Below are 17,753 nucleotides of genomic sequence, written 5' to 3' on the forward strand. Positions count from 1 at the left end.
TGCCCTTCTGTTCGATTCGGTCCGTTTTGAGACCAAGATACCGACTTCTGTTCCCAATTTCGACCCAATTTGGACTCCGATGACGATGCAAGTTTCTTCCCAGCGCGGAGAGAGCCATTTAGAGTTCGGACCCTGGTGCGGCGACTCGAATATCCGTCAAGCCATAGTGGAGAGTGATGACATAAGTGGTGGCGGAGTCTGCCTCGCTGTTAACATGACTGCTATCGAAACAAGGGTTTGGAAGGATAATCGCGTTCAGTGAACCATAAAAGATGAAGTACACATCATTCACTACCAGAAAAGATTCGATCGTCTCGGTACGATTTGTATGAGTTTGAAGAGGTGCCATTCTATTGATCAGGATCATGCTGGTTCAGCTTCTGAAAACAGCGGCGAAATAAAGAAGAATTCTCGACTGAAACTTCCGCCTCCGCTACCAGCTGAGTTTCTTGATCTTTACACCACGACTCCTAGATTAGGAGATGATCCTGCATTTCATCAAGGCCGAACTCGAAATTTCCCGCATGAACGCGGTCGATGGCCAACACATATTTATCTCGACTGGTTTCCGGATGAGAAGCAGGCCTCTACGCTGTCTTCGTTAGTGCCTGCTTCTGCGATTTCTCTGATATATTCCTCTTTGGAAACACCGTTGTCGCTCCATATCTCGTTATCACCTACGATGCTACTGCAAGATCATGACCGTTCAACACTTGTGGATTTGATTCAGGTTGCTGTCAAGGACCTAGAAATATCCAAGCCACTCAAAGTATCATGCAAATCTTCAGTTCTGCAGTGGCTGACAAACCCTTCAAGCACCAGACAATTTTTGGTCTTAATTCTGAAATGTGATACGCAGGTAGGAGTCTAAATGTATAGAATTTTCTGTTTTGTATAATAATGAGGAACAGCTGCGAGCGATCCACGAGGCGGTTATCTCAGTGTGCAATAAGCTCGGATACAGTAGTGATGCTAATATTAGTAGCACACAGATGCACATTTCGATAGCATGGAAGCTCACTAATAGCAGCAAAATCAGTTTAAATACTAGGCAATCTAACGTTACGCATGAGGAATATGATATAAGTTCATTTTCAATCGATGATGCGTTAACCGTACTTCAGGACGATGACGTGGACAGCATAGATTTGCTAGCCCAGCAGCGGTCGTCGCTGGAAGAACTCGTCGTCAGCATAGGCGTTCTCAAGATCAAGATAGGGAACAAAATACACCGCGTTCGCTTAGTTTATGATTAAGTTCAAGCGCAGCTCCCAGGTTCCTTCATTTGTTTTATGTCATTTTATTCTATTTATAACTATTCTATCTCTCAATTTCTGCTTCGAAGCAATTACATGATCAACTACTACTCTACGACATTCTAGCATCACATGACTATACAAACGCCAATATACGTAAGCAACCCTGACCTCATCCTGTCGAAACCGGGGATGTCAATATGAAATCTAGAAACGGGAAACTTCAAGCCAGGTTCTCCTAGCTCTATTTTTTACGGTCAGTTCACAATACTTAGCATCGGGTGTGAGAAGAACATAATCCAAGATTCTCATGTCGGCAGCTAGCGGCAAAAAAGCAGAGCTCATTGACAGCTCTTCGCTGGCAAACCTGCGGCTGTATCGGTATTCCTCTGTGGATAAATCTCCAATATCGAACTACATTCTTCGATATTATTGGAATTTCATTGCCGAGCTAATGCCGCTATGGCTCGCTCCGAATCTGATCACTTTACTTGGATTTTTCTGTATATATATCAACATCGTCACTATCATTGTTTACATCCCGGATCTCGTTGGGCCAGCACCGTCATGGGTCTATTTTTCGTTCGCTCTGGGTTTATGGACGTACTCCACCATGGATAATGTTGATGGTAAACAGGCACGGCGAACTGGTTCCTCATCGCCTTTAGGGGAGCTTTTTGACCATGGAATTGATTCCTTAAACTGCACTCTCGGCGGCCTGGTGGAATGCGCTTGCATGGGATTGGGATCGTCCGGTCCTGGCGCCTTCTGCACCTTGATTTCCTGTCTAGCTATGTTTACTTCTACCTGGGAGACATATCACACCCATACATTATATCTTGGTTATTTCAATGGTCCCACAGAGGGACTGATCATTGCATGCATTCTGATGCTTATTTCAGGCATTTGTGGACCTGAAATCTGGAGGCAAACTTTGGGCGACTTTGTTTCTTTACCGGAGGGATTCGAAAAAACGGGGTATACTTTATTGGTCGATATTTTTATCTACGTAGTATCAGCTGCGTTTTTGATCTTCCATCTTCCATTCTGCATTTGGAATGTATACAAGGCGCGCAGAACGAAGAACCTACCCTTTCTTCCTGTCTTGTTGGAATGTGTACCGTTCACTCTATCCGGACTCTCTCTCGGTCTTTGGTTACAATCTGACTTCTCTGTTATTCTTCTTGAAAATCATTTGATTCTTCTGGCTTTGACGATTTCTTTCGTTTTTGGTCGTGTCACAACAAAAATCATCCTAGCGCATCTCACCCTTTCCCCGTTCCCTTACTGGACTATTCTTTACGTGCCTCTTTTCATTGCTCCTTTCCTATTCTGGATTTTCCCCATCATGGGTCTTACAATATTCACGGGAAAGTTCGAAGTTTATTATCTACAAGCTTATTTTGTGTTCAGCGTCGTATATTTCTTCAGATGGGCAACTATCGTCATCAATGCTTTGTGCGATTTCTTGGGTATTAATTGCTTCACGATTAAAAAGCCAGTGAAATCACATTAGTTATTATAGACTATAAATACATAGATTTAAGTTTACTATACAAATCTGACTTCAAAAAACTATTAGAATCAAACTTATTAGGATAAAAAAAAGTGTACTCCCCTGCAGGGGCTCGAACCCTGGACATTTCGGTACCTTGCAGCACTGAGAAACTGTTCGTAAAAGCCGAACGCTCTACCGACTGAGCTACAAGGGACGAGTACAATAAACAGAAGAATTTGTACTCTTTTTATTGATATCTGTAGTAAATTAATTTTGTTTTTAACGGGGAGTTACAGGGCGCAGCAATTTATCAGATTTAGGGCCTGACCACACGTTATGGGAAAAGTGCATACTCGAATTCTACTCGATACCTGCTATCTTTTTGGTTGTTCACTTGTAATTTTCATTTGAACTAGTGTTGCCTTTCATTTGTTTCTAGTTTTCGCAGTAGGTTAGAGCTCTGTCAGTATCTTTACAAATGCATTTCCATATAGTTTCCAATGGTAAATACACCACACCATACATAGGACAGCCGCAGCAAGCAAGCCATTGTCATAAGAAGTGTGAATCCAAAGTCAAAGGGTGATTAACAATTTTTCATATTCACACCTTTCAGTAGCCTCTATGTCTTGAAATTAAAAAATCTGTTGAGCCACTTAGCAACAGAACTTGAACAGCTTATAAAGTAAACGAAAAAAATTATATCTATTTCTATGAATAACCCTAAATTAAATGACCATAAACTCTATGCTACCACCGTGAGTGAAAGAACGCTAAAAAAAAATTTGACTTCAGAATTCAGTTCGCATATTTCGATCTGGATCGAAGACGGTGACCTTCTTTGAGCAAAAAGATTGGTACTAATACCATCAAGGTGGCCAAGCCTGCTAGTAGCGTACATCCATATGCCACTGGGTACTTTTTACCCACCGTGCCATGCTCCAAATTTTTGAACATCGCTGAAGCAAATAGAGGAAATGCAGCAGCCATTGAGCTTCGGAACAGAGCATTGCTCGCAAATACAGAAGCTAAATAACGAGGATAAGACATGCTCAAATAGGCAAAGATTGACTGAAATATGGGGACGAAAGCAATCGAAAATATGACCGTCGCAATAATCGGAACAATCCAATGAATATGAGCGGCCGAAGTCCATCCAAGCATTAAAATTGAGATCGGTCCGAATGGAGCGCCAATAAGAGTATAAGTGAGAATATGCTCCGGAGGCTTTGTCGTCAAAGCAGGAATAATGGACCATCTGAGTAGTGCACAGTATAGGAGAACTCCAAGGATGCAGCCAACATATAAACCCATATAAGCCAATCCATTCTCGATCAAATTGAAATTATGAACTTCAACAAAAACTATTGGAAAGGCTTCAAAGAAAGTATACACAATCGCATATACGAGACCGATATAGATATTGAGAAAAAGGACACCAGGCTCTTGAAGAACGATTATAATTGGCCGAATCAAAAGCTCTTTGACTTTCTGAGCAGCAGTAACATCTTTGTGTAGAAGTTCTGCAGCACTAACATATCTGCTATCTCCTGTGTGCTTACGTAACCGAGCAGCACGACGATACAGAATTGTATCTTTCGAAGTCTCTGGAAGGAAGAACGTGATCATAAAGAGCGCAAATGAAGCAATCCAGAACAACATCCAGAAGGTCCATCTCCAATTTTTAACCTGAACGAAAATTCCTCCTAACAGGGGACCCATAACCGGACCAAGGAAGCCACTTATAGCCCAGGAAGTCAAAGCATAAAAAATAGCAGGAAATCCAAAAATATCGCCCAAAGTGGCTCCACCGAGGACCAAAGGAGGGGCAGACAAAAAGCCAGTGATAAACCGCAAGATAACAAAACCAGCGATGTTGTGCACAAATATTATAGGAAGCTCCAAAATGACAAACAAAATCATTACTGGAACATAGACATAGTTGCGGCCAACTCTTGCGTTCTCAGAAACTGGTCCATAAATTAAAGGACCAAGACCGTAACCGAAAACAAAAACCGACATACCAAGTGTAGCCACCACGACGCCAACATTGAATTCAATCGCAATATCTGAAATACCGGGAGAAAAGATTGAGGAACCAATATATACACCAATAACGTTGATGGAGGAAATACACATGACAGCGAATTTTTTGCCAAATGCCCAGTTATGAGGATTTTCTGGATCATCAGGGCCATACCAATCGACAATTATATGGTCATCTTCAGAAGACTGCAGACTTTTAGCGACTGAGGATTTTTCACTTTCTGAGAGCGCTTTCTCGTCGACTAAACCCCCGTTCGCTATATCTACCACTGGTGCTTCGGCATCAGAATCAGGAAGAAAGCTGGATGAGTTCTCAGCCGGCGCAGGAGGAATAACTATTTCTTGATGTGTGCTTAAACGACCGTCAGTGAGAGTTTCCAAAAGACGGTCGACGAAGCTGTTGTGATAGAGTTCATAGATCAAACTCATGTTCGGAAAAAAAGTAAGAGAATAGGGACAATAGAGAAGAGTCTTGCAATGCTTGAAAAATGGCTAATAAATTTATATCGAATAGAAAGGACAGAACGGATTTACTTTATATTTTCAAGGAACTGTCAGAATGACGAGAAAGATCAGACACCCGCGGACGGATCTTGTAATCCATCGCGCAGAATGATCTCCGCGGCGACGCGACGTGGAGAATCAATGAGCGGTACCGTCATAGAAAGTCTGAAGAGAAGCATTGTTCATGGTTGAGGGTAGCTTGGGCCAGCTTGCAAACAATAAGCACGTTTGTTTGGCTAGAAGAGTAGCTGGAAGGATATTCATTCTCCGTGGCCGCGGGGACCCGGAGAACCGGACTCAGACCCCCGGTCTTGCGAATGAGTCCTCATAAGTTTAAACACTAGGCGAGACAGTCAAAGTATTACTCATCCTTTTAGTCTATTATGCTAAAACAATCAGAAAAATCGTTTAAAAGTCTAATTCCTGAATCTAATACGATTATTGCTGCTCGTTTGGGAAAACAATAGCCATAACTTCGTCATCAATGAGAACAAGCATCATGGTGGCGCCTACACTAATTCTCGTTTGCAGAAAGCTAAGGGTCAGAGTCCCGGAGCTGACAAAGCGCCGGGAAGCAGAGAAAAATCAGGTCCTGAATTCTTCCTGCCGGATAAACCTTTCTTCCATATTCTGTTAACTCAGCGCAATCAGGGTAATGTTATTTCCCACGATCATTGAAGTGTAAAGATGTGAGTTGATGAATCTTTAGTACAACTTCTATTAATGTAGCTTATTTTATTAAAACGATTAGTTGTAAATATTTTTTTACCAGAAATTTCACGACTTGTAGGTAAATCTGAAAGACATGCTTCAATCGGCACACTCCGAGCAGTAAGGAGACTAATATTAGGCCAGACAGCAATTCTGGAATCAAATAGAATAAGGTGAAGGGATAGCATAAGTCATTCATGAGTGGAACAGATCAAGAATATTATGTAGGGGAGTTGCAAGCTAATCAAAATAAGCCTTAGGATAAGCAGTAATACTGATATTTTGCCGTTATTGCAGAGTCTGTGTATGATCGAATTCATTTACAAAAGGTTTACTCTGTCTAGGCATAATAGACGAAGAGATCAAGACTCAGAGACTTGATGAAAAATAAGTAGTTTAATCATATTATGCGCAGCTGGATAATCAATATAAGACTCGTATTTTGGATGACGTTTTTGGCCACCAGAGCGCTTATGAGAGAACGTCGAATCCTCAAACTAACAATGAGAAGGGGGTCTGAAATGGGTACTAAAATAGCCTTTTGCAATTCGATCACAGTGAACTAGCAGTATCTTAACGAAAGCCTGGAGGAGAATTAGAAAATGGCAGTGCTTGGACTAGAGCTCAGCTTAACATAAGAAAATACTAACGGTGTGCAACAACATGAAAGAATGAGATCAATATATCCAGAGTTTAAGCAATAGGAATTCGACTCTATATGGGAATGCATTTTTCTTCCCTATTCTTACTGGAAGCGTTGTAAATTATTACACGGCTGAACGCGATAAACAGTTTCCACTCAGCTTCAACTTACTTCAACTTGTTCCATGAGTAATCACTGAATTTCTCAAGTTCTATTCAACCAATTTAGATGTAGATTATCGACATGATATAGTAAAAGCATAGATTAAAGGTGCTCTGTTAAGGCATGTATGACATAGTTTAGTGTCTTGTTATATAAAATTACTATATTTTGTAGTATCAATATGTCAGCCTCGACGGTTGTCATTCCGAGGTCCTCCTTCGTTCGGCGGACGCCTTTTATCATATTCATGAGAAGATGCATAAGTTGGTAGATCATGCGGATTTGCCGGTAAAGGCGGTATCTTAAAGTATGGATGTTCAAGAGCATTGACGGCAGTAATTCGTTTTAGCGGATCCAATTTCAACATCTCTGCAAATAACATAGTTCCATGAGAACCCATTTTTCTGAATAGATGAGAAGAGGCTTTCAGAAGATAAAATGATACACTTACTGAGTATATTCGATTTCAAGAACCCGTTTAATCGGTCCAAAATGTACGCCTCCAGCATCTGGAAGTAGGTCCCAGCCAGGCATCGTTTCCTGAGTAGGTGATCCACAGAGTTGAAAAATCTTCAGCAATTGGTCCATATCTGAATTTCCAATCAAAAGGGGCTTCCGTCTATACATCTCTCCAAATATACACCCAACTCCCCACATATCAATAGCGCTTGTGTATTTACGCTCACCTAATAACAGTTCGGGTGGACGATACCATCGAGTCACGACACAATTTGTATATTCTCTGCGAGCTGGCTGTGCACCTCGATCACCCGGTTGAGGTGGATCTTCTTCAAACTTGCGCGCCAACCCAAAATCAGCGATTTTTAGAATGCCTTGGTTGTCGATCAGCAAATTAGCTGCCTTGATATCTCGATGCAATATTTGATTCTGGAAAATTAGTGAGCGAAGATTTATATAACCTTAGATGAAACTTACATCATGCAAATATTTTATACCTTCCAAAAGCTGGACCATGTAACATTTAATTTGAGGAAGTGTGAATGTTACTGTAGAGTTCTCGAGTAGTCCAGCGAGATCATGATCCATGTAAGGAGTGACCATGCAGATAGACCCTCGATGCTTTTTGTTTTTCTCCCCTGGAAAAATTAGACAAAAATGTAATAATAAATAACTATGGTACTTACAAACTCCTCGTTCGATGGTCATTTCTAACAACGGAATCACGTTAAGATGGTCAAGTTGCTTCAGAATCTTGATCTCTCGAATAGCTGTAATTGGAAACTGTGCATTGCCTTGTCAGTAAATTAAATTTATGCGAACACAACTTTAACTCACTCCTTCTTTCTCATTATGCATTAATATCTTTTTTAGAGCCACTAGTCTGTGTGTTTGTCGATGCCGAGCCTTGTGTACCTCACTATTCATATCAGCAATTTTTTCAAAATAAGATCACAGGTACCTACCCGAACGTTCCCTCTCCAAGTTTTTCCAAACCTTCATATTCTTTTTTCATCATCGTACATCCATAAAAATTATGCTTGCCCTGATCAGGAACAGGCTTCCGCTCATCGTCGCTCGGTAGTTGTCCCACTGTAACTCTGACTGGCAACGACTGATTCACCAGCTCCTCAACTGATTCTTCTTCTATTTCACCTTCTTCCCAGTCATTCTCTATATTATCAAGGATATTTGCTGACGACGAAGTGGACGTAGCTGTATGCTCGCCTGTCTGATTATCTGATAAACCTGTAAGGTTCTGTCCTGAAGTGTTCGATACCACTCTAGTAGACACCTTCTCCAACTTTTGTCGCCTCTCCTCAAGTCTAGAAGTATCCCCTCTCGGGCTAAGCTCTGAAATGTGCCTTTTTATCGCCATGATATAAGGCACTCTCTTTTAGTCCGCACCGAGTTATAAGAATTAGCATAACCAAACACTACCAATTTCAAATGGCAGATCCTGTATTCACTCAACATAATCCACGTGACTTACTGGGAGCTTAAAGTTGGAGGAGAAATATCGGGAACTATAATTAATACTCTTAAACATAATCTTTCACTTAGACTATTATTGTGCGACGGTATTATATAAAGTCAAAGAACCTGAAAATAACAATATATAATGTCTGCTATTGGATCGCGGATAAGAGCTAGTGTGAAAGGAGCGTTTACTGGCGGGAATTTGGAATTATTTCGTGTAGGTTAAATATTGACAAGCACAAGACAAGGCCATTTCTGACTTTAAGTATTGTTTAGTTCGGAGTTTACCTCACGTTTCCTATTGCATTTATGTATTATTACAGTATTGGTCTAGAAGACGATATCGAACAGCAATTTCTGACCCAGCTACGAAAACGTGAAGAGCGTGACCAGATGCAGGAGTTGAATGACCGAATGATACAAGCCTTGACAATTCAGGCAACTCAAAGACGGGCAAAGGAACATGAAAAGAGAAAGCAGGCTCTTATTGCAGCCGCTTCTGTTAAGGACTCTGAAAATAAATAAAAAATAGCGCTATGTCTCTACTTTATATCATACATTGTTCACGGTTTGGAAGTTGGGTATTTGGTTTGTACATAGTGGTATTTAGGCTTTACATTATACTCTATTCATTATACTTAGTTAATCAGACCAACTAAAATGCCTGTTGCATCAAATGCAGCTTGATTTCCAGTTATGATCAAATGGAGCCCTTATTTTTCTTAGCATATATTGCTCGCCCAGTTCATTAGAATTGGCCATGGCTCTTTGGAGCCAACTAAACTATCGCTAATTTTCCCTATGTGTAATAACACAAGTGATAGCAGCAATTTTAAAAATTGATTGCGAAGTCCATTACAGGTCTAGATATGCTGAAAAACTCATCGACATCACAGCTTGGGCCGACAGAACGAAATCCTTGGATGCGTACGACAGCTCACTTCTATCAAAATGATCTCTTTCAATTTAATCAAGTCAAACAACTTAACAAAGTGATCAGAATGCTTATGCCGAAATTGAAAGCATCTTCAAATAAGCAAGAAAAGCAGAAAAAATCATTTTTCTATGATACAAGCTGATTAACCTGTCCTCGCTAATAATTTAAGTTCAGAACTTTCAATAAAATTATATTCGACAACTACTAACCCTCCCACGACATCTTAAAGTTGGAGAGTGAATGCTCTCCTGTCTAATCATTGTTGTCAGTGACAGTAATATTAGCATGACTACCTAAATATAATATGCGACCGTTTAATAATTTTCAAGCACGTTTGGTCGAAAGTATCTCTTCGTTCAATCCAGAGAATGGAGACAGCATAAGTTTTGAAATTTAAAGATCCTTAATACTACCCAATACTGCTCTAATATTTCTCAGCATTTAAAACGATTGCTTACATCCATTAACTATAATTCCTTTCTATCAAACTACGCAGATTCTATCGATTTGTGTTCTGCAGACTCAGCTCAGTTTGAAAGGCCAGATACAGCTGACTTGATACATTTTGAGCTATAGAACCAATAATACATCTTGAGAAGTAGAATAGAGTGAAGCAGAATAAACAGAATTCGTAAAACGAGTTTGGAGGAGATTAATCATAAGTGAAAATGTCTAACGAAAAATTACATGAATGAAGACAGAAACCGGCATTCAAATTTACCTACTTATTGGACCAGCAGATTTAATAATACAGTTGCGGTCATACCTAGTAGAAAGCACAGAACCCCGTCAGATTTTCTCCAGTTAAGCTACTATGGGCTCACTTAGTACTGCGGTGGGAGACCACGCTGGAATCGTGAGTGCTGCAATTATTTTTTTTATGATTGTATCTTACAAGACTCGATTTTTTGGAAATATTGAAGGCAATATTATATTAGATTGTTAGACATGATCAGTTATCAGATTTGCCAATTTTTGAATCTAGCAGGAGATGTGAACTTGGGTACATGGAAACTAGTAGCGCAGAGTAAGCTGCAAGCAATATAATTTTTTGACTACTTTCTCATCCTGACATGACGCGAATTCCGCTATTCATTTTGCGGATAAAATCGTAGTCAGATTTGGAGTTAAACGTTTTAATAGACAACTCCAAAAGCGCAGTTGAACATATAATTTACTTGCTGGACATAGTTTTTCTGACCAGTACAATCTAGAAGGGTGGACGGATATCTGGAAAATAGCATTATACAATACACTACACTACTCTGCCAAATGGATCATGAAAAACCAGACACAATCATCTACATATCTAGCCTAGTAAACAGCACTCTTGAAACCGATATGCATGCGAAAATATCTAGTAATAGGCGAAATTTAAAGACCAAAATTGTCAAGAAAATTTGAGCTCTTCATTGTAGATACCCCAGCAGCCGGCCAGGAATAATAAGAATTTTGTATTAATCTAATTTTTCCTCAATCAACCTTCAGTCTCATGTAGTCCATTTGTGGTCAATAAAAGCTTTTCTTGAGCTGAATACTGGGCGCTGAATCACGATCACTTCCTTGACCATTAGTAGTTGCTCCGGAAGATCGCAATAATCGTTCCATTTTCATTCTTTGTCCGGGAGAAAGCGTTGTAACTACTGACTTAAATGTCAAAGCATCTGCATTTGCCAGTTCGACTAGTTGTGCTCGCTGCGTAGCACTAAGAGGAGATGTCTCGTCCTTTATTCCCCATAAAATGACGGGAATACAAACAGACATGGCAGGCGCTGCAGTGTCACCTTTCAAACTCTTCACAAATGAAACTAGGATATCTCCTAGAAGCTGTGACATGTCTGAGTCCGCTGTTCCATCGTCCCGCGTAGCTAGAGCAACTATTTGCGGCAATAGTTTGCGTCCTAAGATTTGCGTAAATGAACCACGGCCTGAGGTTATCAACAAAGACTTGGCACATTTCGATGTCACCGATGATAATTCACTCTCAGATAATGAATCCACAACAACTGCAACGCATTCATCAATTAATGGGTCATTAGCAGCAAGTATGTGTTCACATGTAGTAATCACCACAACCATCGATAAAAGACAGTTTTTACGTAGCGCATAGCTAACATAATCGTGGGATTGACTCAATCTATCCAAAGTGGTGGTAAAAATTGCTAAAAAGCTCCGAACTTCTTGTAAGATTGTCGCGTAAGACTCCGCATCGGACTCGGAAACAGATTTAACAATATTTCCTAAAATAATCTTTACGCTAGATAACACCATTGGTACCACATTTTCTTGACAAGCCGGGATCTCTAGGAAACAGCTATAAATATGAAGATAGGTAGCGTATAAATCTAACCGAGTATCAAATGGAAAAGCTTCAATCATTTCAACCAACGCATCCATAGCTTCTTTAGTAACTTTTATAATCTCTTCAGAGAGATCCAGTGAAACTATTCAAGGTTAGTTAGAATTGATGATAGATTAGATCCATATACGTACTCTCTTGGCTGTCATTCAATCCAGGATAGATCCGAGCTAATGCCAAGATAACTTCGTGAACAAGTTCAAGCATTTGACTGATACCAACAGCATTTATATGTTCTCCATTAATATCAACGTCATATTGACTTTCAGTTGCCGGATGATGAACACACAGATTCTTCAATATCTGAATCGTCGGTAATATACATGCCATGTCTTCAGCTATAATCACGCGATCCAATAAATCCAAAGTTTCAGAGAATATTTGCTCATCGTAAATCGCAGACCCACAGACAGCAGGTACTAAAAATTTTTCCACCGCCTTCAATATCCGCGGCATATCTTCTAAACGAGCCAATACATCTCCGTTCGGAGCTTTCACAAGTGCCTCGAAGCTAATTCCAAAGAGTACAAAAAAAAATGATGCTGGCTGATCTCTGCTGTCTCCTGAAGTCCCGTTCGAGGACGGGTGTTCTCCTAACACGGACATCACAGCCTCAGGATCCTGGTCAACCAAAGTCGCAATAGCTTCTACAATTTTTAACCAAGCGGCTTCATAAAATTGCAGTATACCGTCTTTTGGACGTAATGAATTAGTCGAAACAGAATCATTACCTGAAGAAGGATCAAAACGGACTTGGGCAAATTCTTTCAAAACACTAATCCAAAGTGGCGATAATCGAGCAATGTGTGGCTTTACAATATCAGCCAAATATGACTCTGTCTCGCTTGCACTCTGTATCTCTGCCCAAGCCGTCAGAATAGCAACACGAAGCATTACCGTAGAATTCAGGCTAACACTTCGCAACTCTCCAACTTTAATCTCTTCGCCGTCCACTGTACAATTTTCAAGTGCAGTGACCAGCAACTTCAACACTCTTCCCATGCGACCTTGATCTTTGACGATCTCGCTTGCTATAAAATCTGCACAAACTCGAATGGCTGCGGCAGCCAGTTCTGGAGATGAGTCTGCTCCAAATGAAGGCGTCAAGGCTGAAGCTATTTGCGCTTGATACTGTTCCAACATGGGAGTATCTGGAAATTCAGGATCAGGCATCCTTCCAAACGCAAGCAGAATGTCATCCAGCAAACTGACACCGATTAATCTCATTTCCAAAACATTTGCGGTCGAAGCTGAAAATGCAATACGAATAATATCTCCTACCTTGGGAACTAGGTTATTCAATGAATTACTGTTCATTTTCAATAGTTCCTTTAGGCACGATAGAGCGAAAACTCTGGTTTGCCACTTGAATCGTTCACCACCATCTGCAGCGGAGGATTTCCCACTATCTTGTTCAGTAGCAGCAAACGAAGCAACTTCCTCATCTTTCAAGTCCGGTTCATTAGAATTGAATTTTGAAGCATTACTAGCATGTCCAATAAGTGACTGTTTCTTTTTTCGTCTTACAAGCTTGGTTAATATCGCCTGACACCTTGCAACCCATAGATGTGCTTCAGACACCCCTGTCTGAGAGAGCCAAGTGAGAATAATACTCTTGACACCTTCATGCCAAGGAGTCATATCAAATGCAAGCCATATGTGGCCTTCTAAAGCCCGTCCAGTGCATGCAAAAACACTATTGACGTCGTTTCGTATAAGTTGATAATATCCGTCAATCACTGCATCACGAACATCACGAATTGGAGAATTGATATATTTCGTTAGATTCAAGCAAAATTCTTTTTGATCGAAATACTGAGGTGCAAAGAGAATCGAGTGCTGATAACTCTTGATGGCTTCGACCACCGCAAAAGGATCTGATTCATTAGATATTTCGCGAATTAGCAGGGTGATCAATTCCCGATTTTTTCTCATTTCTTGCAAATCAGGACCGAGCACACCTACTAAAGCATCAACACAATGACCAATGACACGAACCGTCGAAAAATCTGCTTCTAAATTTGAGGATAGCACAGAAGTACACTCTGGATTATGCGAATCCGATAGATACAAACTACAGAGCATGCCAATAGCACTTGTAGAATATGAATTGAAGCTTAGACCTGCAGATTCCATGGTCGAGGCCAAAGCCTTGAGCGCCCAAAAATGAACAACTGGATGAGGGTCATTGCAAAGAGACATTAAAATTCCAGTAATCGTCTTCAAATGCGAACTAGCAGCCATACCACCGAGATGACTGTTTATACTGCCGAATGAGAGGGCCAGGCCAGCGCGAGCATGAGGATCACGATTATGAACAATTTCATCAACTGAATACTTGATTTGAAAATTGGTAAGGTTAGGCCCAGCAATTGCACATAATCTGCCAATGGCATCTGCTCCTATCATGCGAACATAAGGATCAGGCCGAATAGCAATTACCTAAACTAGTGAGTAAATAATCTTATGAATGGGTCTAACAACACTAAAATAATCATACTCTAAGCATTTCAAGGGTGATGTGATGAGCCTTCTCATCAGAAAATTTTAATTTGTTTGTTGATTTAACGGAAGATATTAGCTTTAGGACACCAGAGAGAGCAACTGCAACATTTGAAGTTACAGCATCTTTGCGACCAAAATTTCTTGTCAGCGACGAAGAGCCCATAAAAGATGCAACTTGTTCTAAAATACTCTGCTGGACTCTGTCAACTTGCCGAGGAAGTAGTAAAACAAATAACTCAATTGCAGTGTCAACAACGGTTGTATGAGGATACTTAGGATAAGTCTGCCACGGAACTAGACCAGAAGGAGTCATATGTTGCCTGAAAAGAGCGGTGTAGTCATGTTCCATAGATCCAAGAATAGGTTCCTGATACATTTGTTCGGTCCTAGCAGTTAAAGAGTCTGTAGTTAACCAACTTTTGGATATATCGTCGAGCTCCAGACTACGTTCAAACGTAAATTTCAACAAATCAAAACACTGAATGTAACTGGTAACTCCATAGGCATAATTGTCTGTGACTTCCCATACAGATTCATATGCACCAGAAGTGGCGGCGATGACAGTAGATAGTGGAGAGGTGTACTTATCCGGTTCCGCAAACATAGAAACAGCGCTAGTCAAGAGTTCGGCTTGGAGCCCATCCCCGTGTTGCATTTCAATCAAAGCAATGTAGCACTGATATACTCTTCTGCGGACCATCATCTCATGATCAACCAAAGCTAAAGAGCGGCAAAGTCGCATAACTTGACCTTCAGGTATCGTTCGAGTGACTACCAAGTTCAAAAATACACTGGTATTTTGCATCAATAAAATGATTCTTTTCGCAACATCGTTTGTGATAAGTTTGCGATTATGTTGTAAAAATACAAAGATAGAAGTCAAAGCACATTCTCGAACATGCAAAAGAAAGCTGTACTCTAGTGCATTTTTGTCGGTAGTAGCATCCTGTGAGGTAGGTTTTTGTAAAGCACTCTTCCATAAAAGAAGTAGCTGATTTAAGTGCAATTTGACGAAAGTGGGACCCAGAGACATCAATCCCGAGACTAAGGTCCAAGCAACTTGGATCTGCGTACTAGAGACAAGGACATCGACCTCTCCGCTGGAGCGCAATAATCTTTCAGCTTTTATATATATTTCAGAAGCTAGTTCAACTGAAGCAAACTGAGGTCGTAAATTTGCAATGCCAATGACTGTAGCCAAACCAGTAGAAAAACCCAGGCAACGACCAATAGTGTCAGCCGACATTCGGCGGGACTTCAATAGCGCAAGATTTCGTTCTAAACCAGAGATGATCAATTTAGCCATTGCAGATAGATTAGCTGGTACATGAAGTAAAAAAGCTCGTATACTTGAACAAACTGCTATCTGGACCGTGTAATTGGGATGCTGTAAGACCGATAGCAATCCCTGAGATATCGCGTTTTGATATGGAATAATAGCATCACCCAAAGTTTCCATGAGAAAAGTCAAAGCATCAAGCGCCCCAGTAAGCGAATACTTAGTCGGCTCATACTGATTCTGAGATTTTCGAGGATATTTTTGCAAATAATCACTGATAAACAATTTTAGGGCTTCAATACGTCCTTGTTCTCCAAGGAGTTGTTGGCCAATAACTTCATTCAATAGGAATGAAATGTGGCGCCTCGCTAGCAGTCGTCGATTTCGATTTGCCTGACCATTTATATTGGGATGAGAAAGACATTGATCCAGAAGATTGTGCATAATTAAACTATAATTCTGCTCAACATCTTTTGTTCCCATAAAAAACAAAAATTCGGTGTAGGTTTCGATCACACCAGTGCGAACCTTTGAAGAAGTGCTCGCAGAATCACAATACAAATTAGTCATCCTTTGAAGGGCGTCGGCAAAAGAGATAGTTACATTTTCAACAATCTGTTTAATTACCTGCGGTGGCTGCTGCTGCTGTTGCTGCTGCTGCTGCTGCGATTGTTGCTGTGTTTGCGGCGGCTGCTGTTGCTGCGATTGGTGTTGTTTTTGACTGGATTCTTCTTCAGCAGAAAAGTCATCGCCATCCCGGCCAGCTTGAGTTTGTGTCTTCTTAGCTCGTTTTTGGGGGACTTCAATAACAGATTGTACAGTCGAGGAAGCCACAGTCAAGGCAGAAGCCCAGCAAACGGCGGCAGCTTTCCGAGTAACAGATTGAGGAAATTCAAACGATTTTACAACAGCTCGTTCTAGACTGTCGAGATCATGAACTGTATTGATGGAAGGGACCGTTTTGAAGATTTCTGAAAAGACCGACATGGCCGCCGCGCGAACAAGAGCTGACTTATCATTTGCACCATTTTTCGCAGCACGCCAAACTTCACGAGCGAGTCCGTCTTCGACGAATGAGCCCGCAAGACTGAAAACCTGAGAAATTGCAGTAAAGATTGTGATAGCATATCCCGCATTCTAAAAAAAGTTAAAATTAAAGCTGAGCAGTAGTCAGATCAACATACATTAGAGGAGTACTTGACAAGTCGCAATAAGGACATGACAGCATGAGGAGCCATAGACAGAATCTTGAAAACGTTAGTACAATTCGACTACAAGTCAGGTACATTTTGAACGCACACTATCACCTGCGCAAGCAAATATGTCGCCGATTACATGCGCGAGATATAGCTTCGTTGGAATGTTCTTGTCGGCCTTGCCGGCATTCAATGCATTGAGTAAATCATTGATTACATCAAACAACGTTTTTCTGTCACTTTTCGAAAATATTTCCGTGTAGCATCGTCCTGCTAAAACACGATTTGGATGAGTTAACGCGATGCCCTGAAGTAAGGACAACTTTCCAATCTCTGTTTTGATGAACATCTGATGTGCAGTTGCACCATCGCCATCCAGTGTGCACAAGTAGTGATGTAGATCTGAAAGCCAGGTGAATAAAAAGATGTGCTGCTTTTCAGCAGACAACGCCTGGAGCTTGGCGACATCCAATGGATTCGGAAGCACTCTTTGAGGAGCAGACATCCTTGCCTCCGCTTACCGGTGATACTAAACTGATCTAGACCAAACAGTGCCAAAATCGGAAACAGATGACCTTATTTTGGGCTAAGTTCCCGCAAAAATAGACAATTCCACAAGTCTCTAAATATGACAACCCAAACCGATCAATTGTAGCGCTTGCCCGTGATATCTTCGCTATGTAAGTTGAAATATGTTTGCACGGTAGAATGCGTCTCCC

At 40.8% G+C, this 17,753-nt stretch overlaps 6 protein-coding genes and 1 non-coding gene across 7 annotated transcripts; 3 read left to right on the plus strand and 4 right to left on the minus strand.

Annotated features, from left to right (window-relative positions):
• Positions 1–328: 328 nt before the first annotated feature.
• V1516DRAFT_665809 (U6 snRNA phosphodiesterase Usb1) lies at positions 329–1,256 on the plus strand (the record flags this gene model as incomplete). Its single annotated transcript, XM_066920699.1, has 2 exons — positions 329–859; positions 912–1,256. The coding sequence occupies 2 exons, from the start codon at positions 329–331 to the stop codon at positions 1,254–1,256; spliced, it is 876 nt and encodes a 291-aa protein (XP_066775497.1).
• Positions 1,220–2,811, plus strand: V1516DRAFT_504189 (CDP-alcohol phosphatidyltransferase-domain-containing protein). Its single transcript, XM_066919124.1, has one exon. The coding sequence runs from the start codon at positions 1,567–1,569 to the stop codon at positions 2,770–2,772; it is 1,206 nt and encodes a 401-aa protein (XP_066775498.1). The 5' UTR covers positions 1,220–1,566; the 3' UTR covers positions 2,773–2,811.
• A 58-nt stretch (positions 2,812–2,869) lies between these two features.
• On the minus strand, positions 2,870–2,968 carry V1516DRAFT_t66. The gene has a single exon. It is a non-coding gene; the product is annotated as a tRNA-Lys (tRNA).
• A 584-nt stretch (positions 2,969–3,552) lies between these two features.
• On the minus strand, positions 3,553–5,229 carry V1516DRAFT_696854 (major facilitator superfamily domain-containing protein; the record flags this gene model as incomplete). Its single annotated transcript, XM_066924057.1, has 1 exon — positions 3,553–5,229. One exon carries the CDS (start codon positions 5,227–5,229, stop codon positions 3,553–3,555), a length of 1,677 nt encoding a protein of 558 aa, XP_066775499.1.
• A 1,775-nt stretch (positions 5,230–7,004) lies between these two features.
• V1516DRAFT_696855 (kinase-like domain-containing protein) lies at positions 7,005–8,294 on the minus strand (the record flags this gene model as incomplete). Its single annotated transcript, XM_066924058.1, has 6 exons — positions 7,005–7,224; positions 7,272–7,708; positions 7,757–7,917; positions 7,966–8,062; positions 8,117–8,198; positions 8,245–8,294. The coding sequence occupies 6 exons, from the start codon at positions 8,292–8,294 to the stop codon at positions 7,005–7,007; spliced, it is 1,047 nt and encodes a 348-aa protein (XP_066775500.1).
• A 477-nt stretch (positions 8,295–8,771) lies between these two features.
• Positions 8,772–9,455, plus strand: V1516DRAFT_504423 (uncharacterized protein). The gene is made up of 2 exons (XM_066919125.1): positions 8,772–8,975; positions 9,035–9,455. The coding sequence occupies exons 1-2, from the start codon at positions 8,901–8,903 to the stop codon at positions 9,281–9,283; spliced, it is 324 nt and encodes a 107-aa protein (XP_066775501.1). The 5' UTR covers positions 8,772–8,900; the 3' UTR covers positions 9,284–9,455.
• A 1,407-nt stretch (positions 9,456–10,862) lies between these two features.
• On the minus strand, positions 10,863–17,724 carry V1516DRAFT_679448 (armadillo-type protein). The gene is made up of 5 exons (XM_066922931.1): positions 17,138–17,724; positions 17,023–17,085; positions 14,555–16,975; positions 12,189–14,496; positions 10,863–12,139 (listed from the first exon to the last, which is right to left on the minus strand). The coding sequence occupies exons 1-5, from the start codon at positions 17,537–17,539 to the stop codon at positions 11,205–11,207; spliced, it is 6,129 nt and encodes a 2,042-aa protein (XP_066775502.1). The 5' UTR covers positions 17,540–17,724; the 3' UTR covers positions 10,863–11,204.
• Positions 17,725–17,753: the final 29 nt, after the last annotated feature.

The sequence above is a fragment of the Lipomyces oligophaga genome, assembly GCF_038497815.1.
Source record: "Lipomyces oligophaga strain CBS 7107 unplaced genomic scaffold V1516scaffold_7, whole genome shotgun sequence".
In the NCBI taxonomy this organism is placed as follows: domain Eukaryota; kingdom Fungi; phylum Ascomycota; class Lipomycetes; order Lipomycetales; family Lipomycetaceae; genus Lipomyces; species [Lipomyces] oligophaga.

Excerpts from the sequence above, each read along its gene's own strand:
- V1516DRAFT_679448 (XM_066922931.1), bottom strand. The coding sequence starts at position 17,539 with ATGTCTGCTCCTCAAAGAGTGCTTCCGAATCCATTGGATGTCGCCAAG. Across the intron at positions 16,976-17,022 it reads TTGTCAAGTACTCCTCTAAT|AATGCGGGATATGCTATCAC; the intron begins GTATGTTGATCT and ends AACTTTTTTTAG. Across the intron at positions 14,497-14,554 it reads TCACCCTTGAAATGCTTAGA|GTAATTGCTATTCGGCCTGA; the intron begins GTATGATTATTT and ends TCACTAGTTTAG.
- V1516DRAFT_504423 (XM_066919125.1), top strand. The coding sequence starts at position 8,901 with ATGTCTGCTATTGGATCGCGGATAAGAGCTAGTGTGAAAGGAGCGTTT. Across the intron at positions 8,976-9,034 it reads GGAATTTGGAATTATTTCGT|TTCGGAGTTTACCTCACGTT; the intron begins GTAGGTTAAATA and ends AGTATTGTTTAG.
- V1516DRAFT_504189 (XM_066919124.1), top strand. The coding sequence starts at position 1,567 with ATGTCGGCAGCTAGCGGCAAAAAAGCAGAGCTCATTGACAGCTCTTCG.